The sequence below is a fragment of the Gopherus flavomarginatus genome, chromosome 3 (assembly GCF_025201925.1).
Source record: "Gopherus flavomarginatus isolate rGopFla2 chromosome 3, rGopFla2.mat.asm, whole genome shotgun sequence".
In the NCBI taxonomy this organism is placed as follows: domain Eukaryota; kingdom Metazoa; phylum Chordata; order Testudines; family Testudinidae; genus Gopherus; species Gopherus flavomarginatus.
The window spans coordinates 287,309,355-287,322,654 of NC_066619.1; the positions used below are offsets into that span (position 1 = coordinate 287,309,355).

A 13,300-nucleotide genomic window follows, 5' to 3' on the forward strand; every position below is an offset into this window, starting at 1 on the left:
GGGAAGAGCTCTGTGTCTCTCACACACAGAAGTTGGTCCAATAAAAGATATTCCCCCCGCCCCCGATATCCTGGGGCTGCTCGGCTACAACCTGCTGCCTGTGCCCCTTTAGACAGCAGGAGGCGAGGCGAGGCGAGGAAACTTTCTCTCCCCTCCCTCGGGAAGGTGGGGCCAGCCCGCGGCTGCCTTTGGGACAGGAAGCCGGGGAGCTCAGCTGGTGGGGTGGAGTTGCTGCTGGTGCTGGTGAGGAAGGGGGTGTCACTCGGGAATCGCGGTGCCCGTGGGGAAGAGACCAGCCCAGGGTTGCCCTGTCTCTGCCGCGGTCACTGGGATCCTGTCTCTGGCAGCGCCTTTGGCTCTGTCGCTGTTTCGGAAGCGAGGTGGGACGGTGGGAACCGAGAAGGGCTGGGAAAGGGTGGCTCGGACCCGGGGAGCAGGGCGGGGACGTGTAGACGGGATTGTTACCATCGAGTCCTGGCAAATGAAAGGTGAGAAACCCGCAGTAACAAAACGCCTCGGCAGCTTTCAGACTTCCAGGGGGGCGTCAGCCAAACCTCCGGCTCATGCTGGAGGCCTCTGTCCCCGCCATGGGCTAAATCCAGGGGGAGGGAATGGCTGGGGAAACTGCCCCTGAAAAACATGAGGGGCGATTATATCTTGTATTGGACCAGCTTCCGGGGGGAAAGAGACAAGCTCCAAACGGCTCCAACCACGCTGGAAACAAGGGGAGAAGCAAAGGCTGGGCCCAGGGGGCTGGAACAAGGTGAATAGTGGGATGCTGAGAGCCACTGAACCGAACTGCATGTGGTGGAAACCGCCTCCAGCCAGGGGGTGCGGCAGCCCCCCTAGATCCAGCATCTCTGGCAGAGCCTGGGGGTCTCCTGGGGCGGTGTGCATGCAAAGTGCCAGAGAGCCCGAGCCTGTGCCTAGAGCCGGGGGAGTGGAACACACACACTGGACTAGCACATCAGCCCAGGGGTTTCCCGTCTCTGGCAGGGGTCGGGGCCAGGCCACCTGGCTCTGAGGGACTGGCTGGCCCCTGGGGCGCTTGGCCAGTAGAGGGGGCTGCCCACCCTGCTGTGCTGTGCTCCCAGGAGGAGAGGCAGCCTTGCCTCCTGCTTCTCTTGAGGGTGCTCCCTGCTCACCCCTCTCCCCTGGCCTTCTGGACCTCATCGGGCCCCACCCTGCAAGCCTCCCCAGCACACCCCCTGAGTCAGCCAAATGACAGCCAAGCAGCCCGTCCGAGCCACACCCAGGAAGCAGCTGTACACGCTCTGCCTCAGAGCAGCCACTTCCTTGCCCTGGTGTCCCAGCCCGACCCGCTGCCAGCTGAGGAGGGCGAGGCAGGGCCGGTGGGCCAGCCTGTGCTACTCTAGTTCCACAGGCTGCCTGGGAGATCAGCTGGCAGCTCCTCCATGGGGCTCTGAGCATGGGCGCGTAGCTGGTGCAGTTCATCACTCCCCTGGCATCTGTTCCTTGTGTAGCTAGAGGGAGGCCCTGGCATGTGTCTGTGGAGGGTGCATCAGGTTGCAGCCCCTCCTCCAGCTCCTCTTCCGGAGATTCTGGCCCGCTTTCTCCCCACCCCTCCTAATTCACACCCCCATCCATGGCCCCACAAAGTTGTGGGACCTCCTCCTGGTGTGGCCAGGACGGCCATCCACCATCCCAGGAAGATAAAGCTGGAGGTGATTGTAGGGCCTGTTTCTGTTCTGCACAGTCATGCCACTGAGCAGAGGTCCTCTGGGTGGCATCCACCGACACCTTTGAGAGGCAGCGGTCGTTCTTTGATCCTCAGGCCCATTCCAGTTTTTTCATTAGTTGTCCCCCATATTTACTTTATATATGGAGCTATACCAATCTCATAGAGCTGGAAGGGACCCTGAAAGGTCATCGAGTCCAGCCCCCTGCCTTCACTAGCAGGACCAAGTACTGATTTTGCCCCAGATCCCTAGGTGGCCCCCTCAAGGACTGAGCTCACAACCCTGGGTTTAGCAGGCCAATGCTTTAACCACTGAGCTGTCCGTCCCCTACTTGTGGCCTGGGTCTGCTGCCCGCCCCCTTGGTTGAGGGGCAGGTCGTTAGCTTTGGGCAGGCTTAAGCCCACCTCTCCTGGTAACCGCAATGGGACCTGGGTCTGTCCCAGTAGCTTCTGAAGCAAAGCCAAGAAACCTGCTAGCAGGCAGCCAGGGAACGAGCTGTCCAGAGTGCAGGGGCGTGGGCGAGATGGCTGGCAGTGTAGGAATGAGGCACAGCAGAGATTTGAGGGGAGAAGCAGAAGAGACAGAAAATCTAGGGGAGGACGGAGAGCTCCTGGTGTAGGGCAAGAAAGAAACCGGGAGTGTGAGGGAGAGAGGCATGGAAGACATGCAGGAAGAGAGCCCCAGGGCTAGTCCAGGGCAGAAGTGGAGCCTCCCAGCAGACTGACCCAGCTCCCTCTTGACCCTGTTAGTGCTGGGCAGTGGGCTGCCCCACAGGGCTTGATGCAGAGGGCTCTGTGCCATGCCCCTGGGCTGTGCATGCTGCCTCCCCGGCACACCCTGCTGGACTTGCACTCAGAGCCCGGAAATGGGGGAGGATACTCATGTGGCTGAGGCACAGGGACCGGGCACCAGGACTCTTGGGTTCTATTTCTGATCCTGCCACGGAGTCGCTGGGTGAGTCCCTTTCCTCATCAGTCCCTGACCCTCCCTGCGTGGCTTCAGTCCCTAATGTGGGCCGGTGCTCTGAGCCCCTTGGCTGGCAGGTGCAGAGAGGGCAGGCAGAGCTGGGGATATGGGATTCTCCCCTCTGAACCCCTCCTCTGCTTCCCCCCAGCAGCCAGATGCCCAGGAAGAAAGCCGTAGCACCGCTGAGCAGCTTGTGCCTGGGCAATGTGGCCAGGCACATGCAGAGCGTGTGGGTGAAGGATTACAGCGAGAACTACCTCGATGAGTACCAGTTCCGCTACGTCATGGGGCCCTTCAACGAGCTGGGTGAGAGGCAGTCGGGTCCCTCTGCCCCTGCCACCCTCCCATCCCAGAGCATCTCCTGGCCTTGTCCTGCTGGGCCTCGCAGCGTGGCTCTGCCTTGCACCCGGGAGGGCGGGGGACTACCTGGGCACAACAGGGAGGAAACGCGCTGACTTCCTGGCCTTGCCATTTCACGGCCCTGCTGCCCCCTGCCCGCCATGGGCAGCCCTTCTGCCGGCACAGCCCCATGCCCAGGGAGGCCGATAATCACGCTGTCTCCCACACAGCCGGCTGCTTAGTCCAGGACCTGCTCCAGCTACTGGGCAAGAGTCGGCGCCTGTCGCGGGCCGCGCTCCACCTGCTGCTCCTGCCCCACCTGACGGAGCTGAGCCTGCGCTCCTGTTCGGGCCTGGTCAGCAACGCCATCACCCAGCTGATCACGGTGCGCTGCAAGGTAAGCAGAGCCCCAGCGACCTTCAGGGACTCCAGAATAACCTCCTGGGGACGCGCGTCTGAGCAGGAAACAGCAGGAAGGGGTCCGAGCGGATGAACTCCTGGGTTCTGTCCCCAGCTCTGGGAGGAGGTGGGGTCCAGTGATCAGACCAAGGCGGACTGGGAGCCAGGACTCCTGGGTTCTCTCCCCAGCTCTGGGAAGAGGTGAGGTCCAGTGATCAGACCAAGGCAGACTGGGAGCCAGGACTCCTGGGTTCTCTCCCCAGCTCTGGGAAGAGGTGGGTGTCCAGTGGTCAGACCAAAACGGACTGGGAGCCAGGACTCCTGGGTTCTCTCCCCAGCTCTGGGAGGAGGTGGGGTCCATTGGTCAGACCAAGGCAGACTGGGAGCCAGGACTCCTGGGTTCTCTCCCCAGCTCTGAGAGGAAGTGGGGTCTAGTGATCAGACCAAGGCGGACTGGGAGCCAGGACTCCTGGGTTCTCTCCCCAGCTCTGGGAAGAGGTGGGGTCCAGTGGTCAGACCAAGGTGGACTGGGAGCCAGGACTCCTGGGTTCTCTCCCCAGCTCTGGGAAGAGGTGGGTGTCCAGTGGTCAGACCAAGGCGGACTGAGAGCCAGGACTCCTGGGTTCTCTCCCCAGCTCTGGAAGGAGGTGGGGTCCAGTGATCAGACCAAGGCGGACTGGGAGCCAGGACTCCTGGGTTCTCTTCCCAGCTCTGGGAAGAGGTGGGGGTCCAGTGATCAGACCAAGGCGGACTGGGAGGCAGGACTCCTGGGTTCTCTCCCCAGCTCTGGGAAGAGGTGGGGGTCCAGTGATTAGACCAAGGCGGACTGGGAGCCAGGACTCCTGGGTTCTCTCCCCAGCTCTGGGAAGAGGTGGAGTCCAGTGGTCAGACCAAGGCGGACTGAGAGCCAGGAATCCTGGGTTCTCTCCCCAGCTCTGGGAAGAGGTGGGGGTCCAGTGATCAATCCAAGGCGTACTGGGAGCCAGGACTCTTGGGTTCTCTCCCCAGCTCTGGGAAGAGGTGGGGGTCCAGTGATTAGACCAAGGCGGACTGGGAGCCAGGACTCCTGAGTTCTCTCCCCAGCTCTGGGAAGAGGTGGGGTCCAGTGGTCAGACCAAGGCGGACTGGGAGCCAGGACTCCTGGGTTCTCTCCCCATCTCTAGGAGGAGGCAGGGTCCAGTGATCAGAGCTGAGCTCTGGACTCAGGACTCCTGGGTTCTATTCCTGCCTTAGCCGCGATTGGCTTTTGCACTGAAGGTCAGCGGTTCCCCTAGCAGCATGCGGAATGGGTGTGGTGGGCAGACGGGCTCCCAGTGTAAATAGACGGGGGTGGGATGCTGGGCACATGAGTTAGGGGAGTGTCTGCCTCGCTCCAGCCCAGCACTGGCCTGCTGCCTCTCCCCGGGTCAGGTGAGAAGCCAGGACTGGACAGGTCACTCTCCACCACAAGGGTGGGGCCCTGCCCTGGGGAGGCTGGGGGGAGGGGAGAAGCTGCTCCGACCCCTGCCTGGTCCTGGAGCTAATGGAGGAGCCTGCTGTCTCCTTTCCCCTCCCGCCCCGCTGTCCCCTGCCCTCCTCCCCCACAAGGGAAGTGCCTGGTCTATCTCCCTGGTTCCTGTTGCAGAACTTGTCCTCCCTGGACCTCAAGGGCTGCAGCCGGGTGCAGACGGCCGCGCTGGTGGACCTGCTGGAAGGCCTGCCACGTCTGAGCAAGCTGGGCCTGGCGGAGACGCAGGCCAACACGCAGGTGCTGGCGGCTGTGGGCTCCTGCTGCCGGCGCCTGCGGGAGCTGGACGTCTCGCACTGCCAGAAGGTGGCGCCGGACTCCCTGCTGCACCTGGCCTACGACCAGACCGAGAGTGCCCTGTGCTGCCCCGCACTGCGGGTGCTGCTGGCCCAGGGGATAGAGCCCAAGGCCCCCGGCCAGGACTTGGTCAGAGCCCTGGCCTTTCTGCTGCTGGCTCTGCCCAGCCTGGAGTTCCTGGCCAACAGCCACCTGAGGGAGGCCCTGTGTCTCATTCACACGCAGCAGTTCAGCGGCGTGCAGGGCTTGCTGGGATTCCCCTCGCTGGAGGAGCTGGCCCGGCGCAGACAGGGTGCCCATGCAGCCGGGGGCGACTCCTGGCTCACGCTGCCACTCAGGCGGGTGGAGGAGGTGGAGGAGCCCTTCCTCCCCATCTTCTGCTCCGTGTGCCCAGAGGTGGTGGAGGCAGCCGTGTCTCTCAGCGACGGCCCTGGCACCAGCTGGGGCAGCCTGGCCTGGAGCCGCCTCACCCAGCTCGCCGTGCACTGCACGGGGCACCGGGGGCGGGGGCTGGCCGAGATGCTTCCCGTGGCTCAGGGCCTGGGAGCCCAGCTGCAGTCCCTCTCCCTCCACGGCTTCTCCTACGATGACGAGTTTTCCTTCTGCGCCCTGCTGAACTGCTGCTGCAACCTCGCCGTCTTCAGCAGCCACCTGAGCGCCCCCACAGGGCCCATGCGGCCGGCCGACGCTGTGCCCAACGGGGAGCCTGCCGCAGACCCGCAGGACTGGGAGCTGGACCTGCTCCGCCACCCCTTCCCCAAGCTCCGGCATTTCAGCTTGGGCCTGGCCAGCTCATGTGAGCCTCTCCCTTCCCAGCATGCCACTGTCCTGCGGGCGAGCCTGGCCTCGCTACTCAGCCGCTCCCCCCGCCTGGAGACGCTGGCCCTGCTCAGCATCCCCTTCTCCCTGGACGGCGTGTTCCAGAAGGTGCTGGCTGCCCCCGGCGCCGCCCTCGGCAATCTGCGGGAGCTGTCGCTGGCCGAGAGCCTGGTGTCCAGCCCGACCCTGCACTGCCTGCTGGCCCTGGACAATGGGCTCAGCTCCCTGAACCTGACCGGCTGCCCAGCCATCCACCGCCGCGACTACGACCAGCTGCTCCGCACCATCCGCAGGGAGAGGCTGGAGCTGGACATCGCATGGCAATGAGGTGTCCTGCCTCGCTTGGGACGCTGCCCCGTGCCGCGGGAAGGAGCCCACACCGCACGCAGGCACCAGAGAGCTGTATTTAATAAAGCAGAGTGAGCACGGGGGGAAGTGCCTGCGAACGAGCGTCTGTCACCCTCCCTGGGACAGCGCTTTCCTCTGCACAGCCTTGAACAGGGAGGTCCCTTGGCTCAGCCAGGGCCCCGTTGTGGGGAGCCCTGGGGAGGCGGCGAAGGCCCCAATGCCAGGCCTGCTCTGTATGCTTCTGGGACTCGGGCTCGGGCTCGAAGGAGGTTGCTAAATGGCTTCTCCCTCCCCTCGTCAGCTCTGCGCTGTAGAGGCTCCTCCAAGCAGAGCCCCCACTGGAGGAGGGGGTAGACAGGGCCCTGCCCTGCCCAGGCTGGCCCTGGACTGTTCCCCAGATTGCAGGCGGGGCTGCCATGGGCGGCAGGAAGGGTGGAGGAGGAGCTGGCACTCAACAGCATGGAGGCCAGTGGGCCCTTGCAATAGGGTTGCCAGGTGTCCGGTTTTCGACCAAAATGCCTGGTCACGCGGCTTCCAGAAGCAGCGGCATGTCCCCCTTCTGGCTCCTAGCCGTAGGGGGCAACCAGGGGGCTCCGTGCACTGCCTATGCCTGAAATGCCAGCTACGCAGCTCCCATTGGTTGAGCACGGCAGCCAATGGGAGCTGCAGGGGCAGCACCTGCAGATGGGGCAGTGCACAGAGCCTCCTGGCCACACCTCCGCATAGGAGCTGGAGGGAGGACACGGCACTGCTTTCGGGAGCTGCAAGTGCCTCCCAGAGCCTACACCCCAACCCCCTCCTGAACCCCAACCCCCAGCCCCGATCCCCTCCCGCCCTCCAAACCCCTTTGCCTCAGCCCGGAGCACCCTCCTGCAGCCCAAACCCTTCATCTCAGCACCACCAGCCGGAGTCCTCAGCCGCCTGTACCCCAACCCACTGCCTCAGCCTGGAGCCCCCTCCCACACCCTGGCCCCACCCCCAGCTGGAGCCCTCGCTCCTCCCACACCCCTACCCAATAAGCCAGCCCGGTGAAAATGAGCATGTGAGCCAGGATGGGGCGAGTGAGTGACATGAGGGGGAGGGGGAGGGGAAGGGGAAGGGGCAGCAGTGGGGCAAGTGTGTTCGGTTTTCTGCGAGTAAAAAGTTGGCAACCCTACCTTGCAATGGCTCAGCTAATTCCCACCTTCCTTCCGGTCTGGCTTCCGCCAGCAGAGCCCCCACCTCCACCCCATCTCCCCTCCTGCTCGCCCCAGGTCCCAGCTCCTGCAGGCTACCTAGCCCTGCGCCCGCGGGAGTAGTCAGGTGCTGCAGGGCAGGGGTGATGGGCTCCATTGTTCACATGTGCCCGCTCTCTGCGAGGCCCGTCACTCGCTCCGACGCCTCCCACAGCTTGCGGGCCAGGCCCAGGTCGCGGGCAGCCGCAGAGGGCAGCACCAGCCTGCAGTTGCTGTCGAAGTACTTTCCCGTGATGCCTGCGACCTCCTCTGAGACGGCGCAGTAAATGGTGCTGGCTGCTCCCTCGTCGGCGGACTAGAGAGAAGAGGGGGCTTAAAAGCAGCCTCAGCAGCGGCTCCCCACCACACCAGCCCCCCGCAGGCCCCAGGCACTGCGCAGACCCCACCTGGCGGCACCGGAGGGGCAGAGCTCAAGCCCCCCACTGAGGCTTTCATGCCATCCTGGCCCCACAATTGCAGACACAGAGAGCAGTGGGCCCTGGAGCCGGGAGGGAGGGACAGCAGGGCCTGGGCACAGTGTGGGGCAGGGCAAGAAGGCAGTAACTAAGGGTATGGGGAGCAGGGCAGGGGGCAGGAAGCAGGTGAGATTGTGGGCGAGGGGCAGGCAGTAGGTGGCGGTGTGGGGAGCAGGCCAGGGAGTAGGTTGGGGTGGGCGTGTGAGCAGGGGGCAGGCAGTAGGCAAGGTTGGGGGTGTAGGTGAGGGCAGGCAGTAGGTTGGCATGAGGGGACAGGCAATGGGTGAAGTGGGGAGCAGGACTCAGGGCTGTTAGGGCAGAGGGTTGAGTTGTGGGGGGCTGAGGGCTGTGGGATGGGGCAGAGGATGAGGGGCTCAGAGTGCAGGAGGTGGGTCAGGGCTGGGGATTGGGATGCGGGGGTGAGGGGTTCAGGGTGTGGGAGGGGGCTCAGGGCTGGGGCAGAGGGTTGGGGTGCAGGGGGTGAGGGCTCCAGCTGGGGGTGCAGGCTCTGGGGTGGAGCCAGGGATGAGGGGATTGGGGTGCAGGCTGCCCCGAGGCTGCAGCAGGGAGAGAGGACTCCCCCCAGACCTCTCTCACCGCAGCAGCTCCGGGGCTGGGGAAAGGCGCCTCTCCCCGCCTGCGCAGCCCTGTATAGCCTGCTGTACGGCCGTGGGGCCGGGCAGCTTACAGGGAACTTAGGTCCTGGCCTCGGCTTCACCGCAGCTCTGGCCAGGGCAGCAGGGGCCAGGTTCTCTGGTCTCTTTGGGTGCAGCATTGAGGCCCTGTTGCAGCCCCTGTGCATGGAGGGGCGGAGGGCTGCTTAATGGTGGAGGGTTCGAATACCCCCCAAGGGACTTGGCTCAGTCCTGCACAGAGCAGAGTGTGACGTGCACTGGAGGTGGGAATTAGGGTAATGCCTCCCTCTACGGCTGCTGCTACTCCCCTGGCGTTTGCTCAGGGATGCTCCTGAGGGACCCCGGAAATGTCCCCACCTCCCTGTGTGACTCCGTCCCTGCAGCACCCTGGCACTCCGGCCCTGTGCACCAGGAGCTCCCCACCCTGACCACAGCTGCCTGGACCCTCAGCCAGCCCCACTGAGCTAGACCCCGGGGGCAGGGTGCGGACCAAGGCTTTGGGGATCCAGCTGTACGTCAGCCCACAACAGAGCCAACTGGAAACTTGTACCCTGGGGGGGCCTCAATGCCGAGGGGCTGTGCTAGTCACTCGCTGGCCCTACCCTGCCCCAGTCCCGTGGGGCAAGCGGGCTGCCAGAGCAGCTCATGCCCTCCAGGCTCCCCACTTCTGGGCCTTGGGGAGACTCTATCCTGGGCCCCCCACTGCCACTCCTTTGCACGCACCATTAGGAAGATGCTGACGATGCTGAAAATCAGGCGAATCAGCCAGTTGAAGTGGCGCATGATTTCTGTCCTCACAATGCCGGGGTTGAGGGAATTGGCCGTCACCCCTGCAGAGGAGCAGAGCAGTCAGTGCATGGGCTCTGGGGACAGCAGGGGGTGGGGGCACATTGGCAGGGCCTATAGTCAGACCCCCTGCTTTGTACTCGCAGGCCTAGAGCCAGGGGCTGATTATCCCTTGAGCAGGTGCCGCCCCGACACGCTCCAACATGCTTTCCCCAGCCTGGGAGGACACCTGCCCTGGGGGGCCAGGCCCTTTCAGGGGACCTGGACAGCCTCACCTGTGCCCAATGACCTGCCTCCCTGTGCATGTTGGGTCAGGTGACCAGGCCTCACAGGATGAAGAGGGAGTAATTAGGAGCTAGGAAGGAGCTGAGGGCAGGCTCCGGCGGCACCTCCCCAGCAGCAGGCTCTGGGGAACGGAGAGACAGCTGGGTTCGGGGGAGCACGAGACCCCCAGGGGCCGGGACGCAACTCTCCATGCCAGCCAGGTGAGATGGCCTGGAGCCATCTGCAGGGCTGGGCAGGAGCAGCCCTTCCGCGGGTGCTGGGCCAGGCAGCCTGGCGAAGGTGGCTGGGCGTCTCTAGGGGGTTCAGCTGTTTCTTTGATGCTAATAACACAGGGCCAGCCAGGCGAGTGTCTCAGAAGCCCCAGGGATCATGGCCTGTCTGGCAGCAAAGAGACTGGGCAGGGCCAGGGTCTGGCACAGATGAGGCAAGACCTATCCCAGCCCTTTCTCATGGGATTTTCCCGCCTGGGTCTCATGCTTCCAGGGTGAGGCAGGCTGGGAACGCCCACAGCTGCACCCCAGCTGGCCCGCCCTTCCCTCGGAGAGGCTGTGGGGTGCAGGAGCCTGTGCCAAACTGCCATCAGTGCCCCCCACTGCCCACACCCCACTCGGACGCCGGCCCTGCTTCTGTGTGTCACCACGGTGCCGTGCCAGTGACTGAAACCCTGAACCATCCAGTGGCTACAGCAGTGGGGCTCTTCCTACAGGGCGGAGGGAGCAGGCTGTGGGGAAGCCATGTCTCTCTCATAGGGACTGAGGCATCCCCGGGCTGTTACGGCACCCCAAGTTCTGGTGCCGATGGCTCTGCTTCCCCAGAGTGGTTCTGGGATGCTTGGCTCCCAGCCCTGCAGCCCGAAGCAGTGGCAGCTCTCCCCCAGGTGATCGCTCACCACGAGGGCACCTTGCCCAAGGCCAGCCCCCAGCCTGGTGTGCTCAGAAGGGCACAGACACTGTTGGGAAAGGCTTGTGGGTAGAGCAGGCAGGGCCGTGTGGCCTCTGTTTCCCGGGTTTCTGACTTTTGAGTTTTGCTGAACTCAGCATTCGGGACAAGCCTGAGATACCCCAGGGCAGCCTGACCTCTGCAGGTGTAACCCACACTCCTCCTAGGTTCCCACTAGTGGCACCAAGACCACTTCAAGAGACAGAGAAAATGAGTCTGCTTAACTTTTAGCTGGCTTTTAGCTCATGCAATAGCAGCTCTTGCACTGAGGTCCCAGGTTCAATCCCGCCCGCCGATGCCCGGGGTCTGTCGGGGTTCCGCAGGCACAAAGGGTTTGTCAGTACCTGATGGTCAGGCCAGCTCAGATGCAGAGACAGGTTAAAGTAGGGGCCCCTTGCAGACGGTGGCTACTGTAGTATCTTGGGGGAGGGGAGACAAGCTCATAGAACCATCGAGTTAGAAGGGATTGCAGGGGTCTAGTCTAACCCCTCCCAAGATGTGGTGTGCCTGACCCATCCCAAACAGACGGCTCCAGCCTCCTTTTGAAACCCTCCAGCGAAGGGGCTTCCACGACCTCCTGAGGCATCTGTTCCACTGTCCTACCGTTCATACAGTGAGATTTAATCTGCTGTGCTGGAGCCTTTCAAGTATCTGAAGTCCACTGTCATGTCCCCCCTTAATCTCCTCTTTTCCAAACTAACATACCCGTTTCTTCAGCCTTTGCTCATATGGCTGCATTCCATCCCTTTGATCAGCTTTGTTGCTCGCCCCTGGAGCCTTTCCAGTTTCTCTCCATCCTTTCTATACATTGGCAACCAGAATTCCAGCTGCGGCCTAGCCAGCACCAAGTGGAGCAATACTATCACCTCCTGTGACCTGCATGCGAGGCCTCTGTTAATGCAACCTAAAATTGCATTTGCTTTTTTTGCAACAGCATCGCGTTGCTGACTCATGTTGAGGCTGGGCTCCACCCTGCCTCCCAGATCCTTCTCAGCAGTGCTGCTGCCAAACCCGTTCTGCCCCATTCTGTATTTGTGCATTTGTAGCACCTCACATTTGCCTTTGTTGAATTTCATGTTGTTGCCTAAAGTCCAGTTCTCCAATTTATCAAGATCCCTCTGGATTTGAGCTCTAGCCTCCAAAGTGTCTGCAACGCCCTAGCTTTGTGTCATGCAAACTTGATCAGTGTGGTCCATATTCCTACCTCTAGGTTATGAATAAAGATGTTAAATAACGTCGGGCCCAGAACAGATCCCTGTGGAACCCCACTTGAGACCTCCCTCCAATCTGACATCGTTCCATTAACAGTTACTCTTTGATTGTGGTTGTTTAGCCAATTATGTATCCACCTAATGGTAGCTCTGCTGAGCCCACAGTTCTCCAGCTTACTTATCAGAATGTCACGTGGGACTGTGTAAAACGCCTTGTTAACATCCAAGTAGATTATGTCCACCACTTTTCCCTCATCCACTAAATCAGTTGCCCTGTCAGAGAAGGAAATCCAGCTGGTTTGGCATGATTTGTTCTTGGTAAGTCCATGGTGGCGGCTAGTGATCACCCCTCCATCCTCCCGGTATTTGCAGAGGGAATGTTTTATACATGGCTGTAGTAGCTTCCCAGGTATGGAGGACAGACTGACTGGTCTATAGTTCCCTGACTCCTCCGTTTTCCCCTTTTTAAGGATGAGAACTACCTTACCCCTTCTCCAGGCTTCCGGGACCTCACCTGTCAGCCATGAGTTTGTAAATATTATTGCCAGTGGCACCAAGATTTCTTCAGCCAATTCCTTCAGCGCCCTGGGGTGAATGGCACCAGCCCTGCTGATTTGAATTCATTCAAATTTTAGGGTATGTTTACACTACGTGATTATTCCGATTTTACATAAACCGGTTTTGTAAAACAGATTGCATAAAGTCAAGTGCACACGGCCACACTGAACACATTAATTCGGCGGTGTGCGTCCATGTACCAAGGCTAGTGTCGATTTTCGGAGCGTTGCACTGTGGGTAGCTATCCCATAGCTATCCCATAGTTCCCACAGTGTCCCCCGCCCATTGGAATTCTGGGTTGAGATCCCAGTGCAAAAACTGTCACGGGTGATTCTGGGTAAATGTCATCACTCAATCTTTCCTCCGTGAAAGCAACGGCAGACAATCATTTCGCGCCCTTTTTCCCTGGATTACCCTGGCAGATGCCATAGCATGGCAACCATGGAGCCCGTTTTGCCTTTTGTCACTGTCACTGTATGTGTACTGGATGCTGCTGACAGAGGCGGTACTACAGCGCTACACAGCAGCATTCATTTGCATTTGCAAGGTAGTAGAGACAGTTACCATCCCTATTGCACTGTCTGCCATGCCATTGTAAATTGGCGATGAGATGACGGTTATCAGTCATTCTGTACCGTCTGCTGCTGCCATGGGTGCTCCTGGCTGGCCTCGCTGAGGTCGGCCGGGGGCACATGGACAAAAATGGGAATGACTCCCCGGGTCATTCCCTTCTTTATGTTTTGTCTAAAAATAGAGTCAGTCCTGCCTAGAATATGGGGCATGTGTATTAGAGAACCAGAGAGCACAGCTGCTCCGTGTCA

At 61.4% G+C, this 13,300-nt stretch overlaps 2 protein-coding genes and 1 long non-coding RNA gene across 3 annotated transcripts in view; 2 read left to right on the top strand and 1 right to left on the bottom strand.

The window, feature by feature from the left end:
- Positions 1-239: 239 nt before the first annotated feature.
- On the top strand, positions 240-6,458 carry LOC127047054 (uncharacterized). Its single transcript, XM_050944922.1, has 4 exons — positions 240-380; positions 2,815-2,972; positions 3,236-3,402; positions 5,029-6,458. Exons 2-4 carry the CDS (start codon positions 2,822-2,824, stop codon positions 6,352-6,354), a joined length of 1,644 nt encoding a protein of 547 aa, XP_050800879.1. The 5' UTR covers positions 240-380; positions 2,815-2,821; the 3' UTR covers positions 6,355-6,458.
- LOC127047069 (uncharacterized) lies at positions 3,410-4,938 on the top strand. Its single transcript, XR_007773285.1, has 3 exons — positions 3,410-3,679; positions 3,903-3,926; positions 4,450-4,938. It is a non-coding gene; the product is annotated as an uncharacterized LOC127047069 (long non-coding RNA).
- Positions 6,459-7,353: 895 nt separating the features above from the next.
- Positions 7,354-13,300, bottom strand: part of LOC127047064 (retinol dehydrogenase 11-like) — a 36,033-nt gene continuing 30,086 nt past the window's right edge. Inside the window, exons 5-6 of the mRNA XM_050944937.1 lie at positions 9,424-9,530; positions 7,354-7,905 (exon numbers count right to left, since the gene is read on the bottom strand). Of these exons, the coding sequence (XP_050800894.1) occupies positions 7,711-7,905; positions 9,424-9,530 (302 nt within the window). The 3' untranslated portion in view covers positions 7,354-7,710. The remainder of the gene's footprint in view (positions 7,906-9,423; positions 9,531-13,300) is intronic.

Excerpts from the sequence above, each read along its gene's own strand:
- LOC127047054 (XM_050944922.1), top strand. The coding sequence starts at position 2,822 with ATGCCCAGGAAGAAAGCCGTAGCACCGCTGAGCAGCTTGTGCCTGGGC. Across the intron at positions 2,973-3,235 it reads GGGGCCCTTCAACGAGCTGG|CCGGCTGCTTAGTCCAGGAC; the intron begins GTGAGAGGCAGT and ends TCTCCCACACAG. Across the intron at positions 3,403-5,028 it reads TGATCACGGTGCGCTGCAAG|AACTTGTCCTCCCTGGACCT; the intron begins GTAAGCAGAGCC and ends TTCCTGTTGCAG.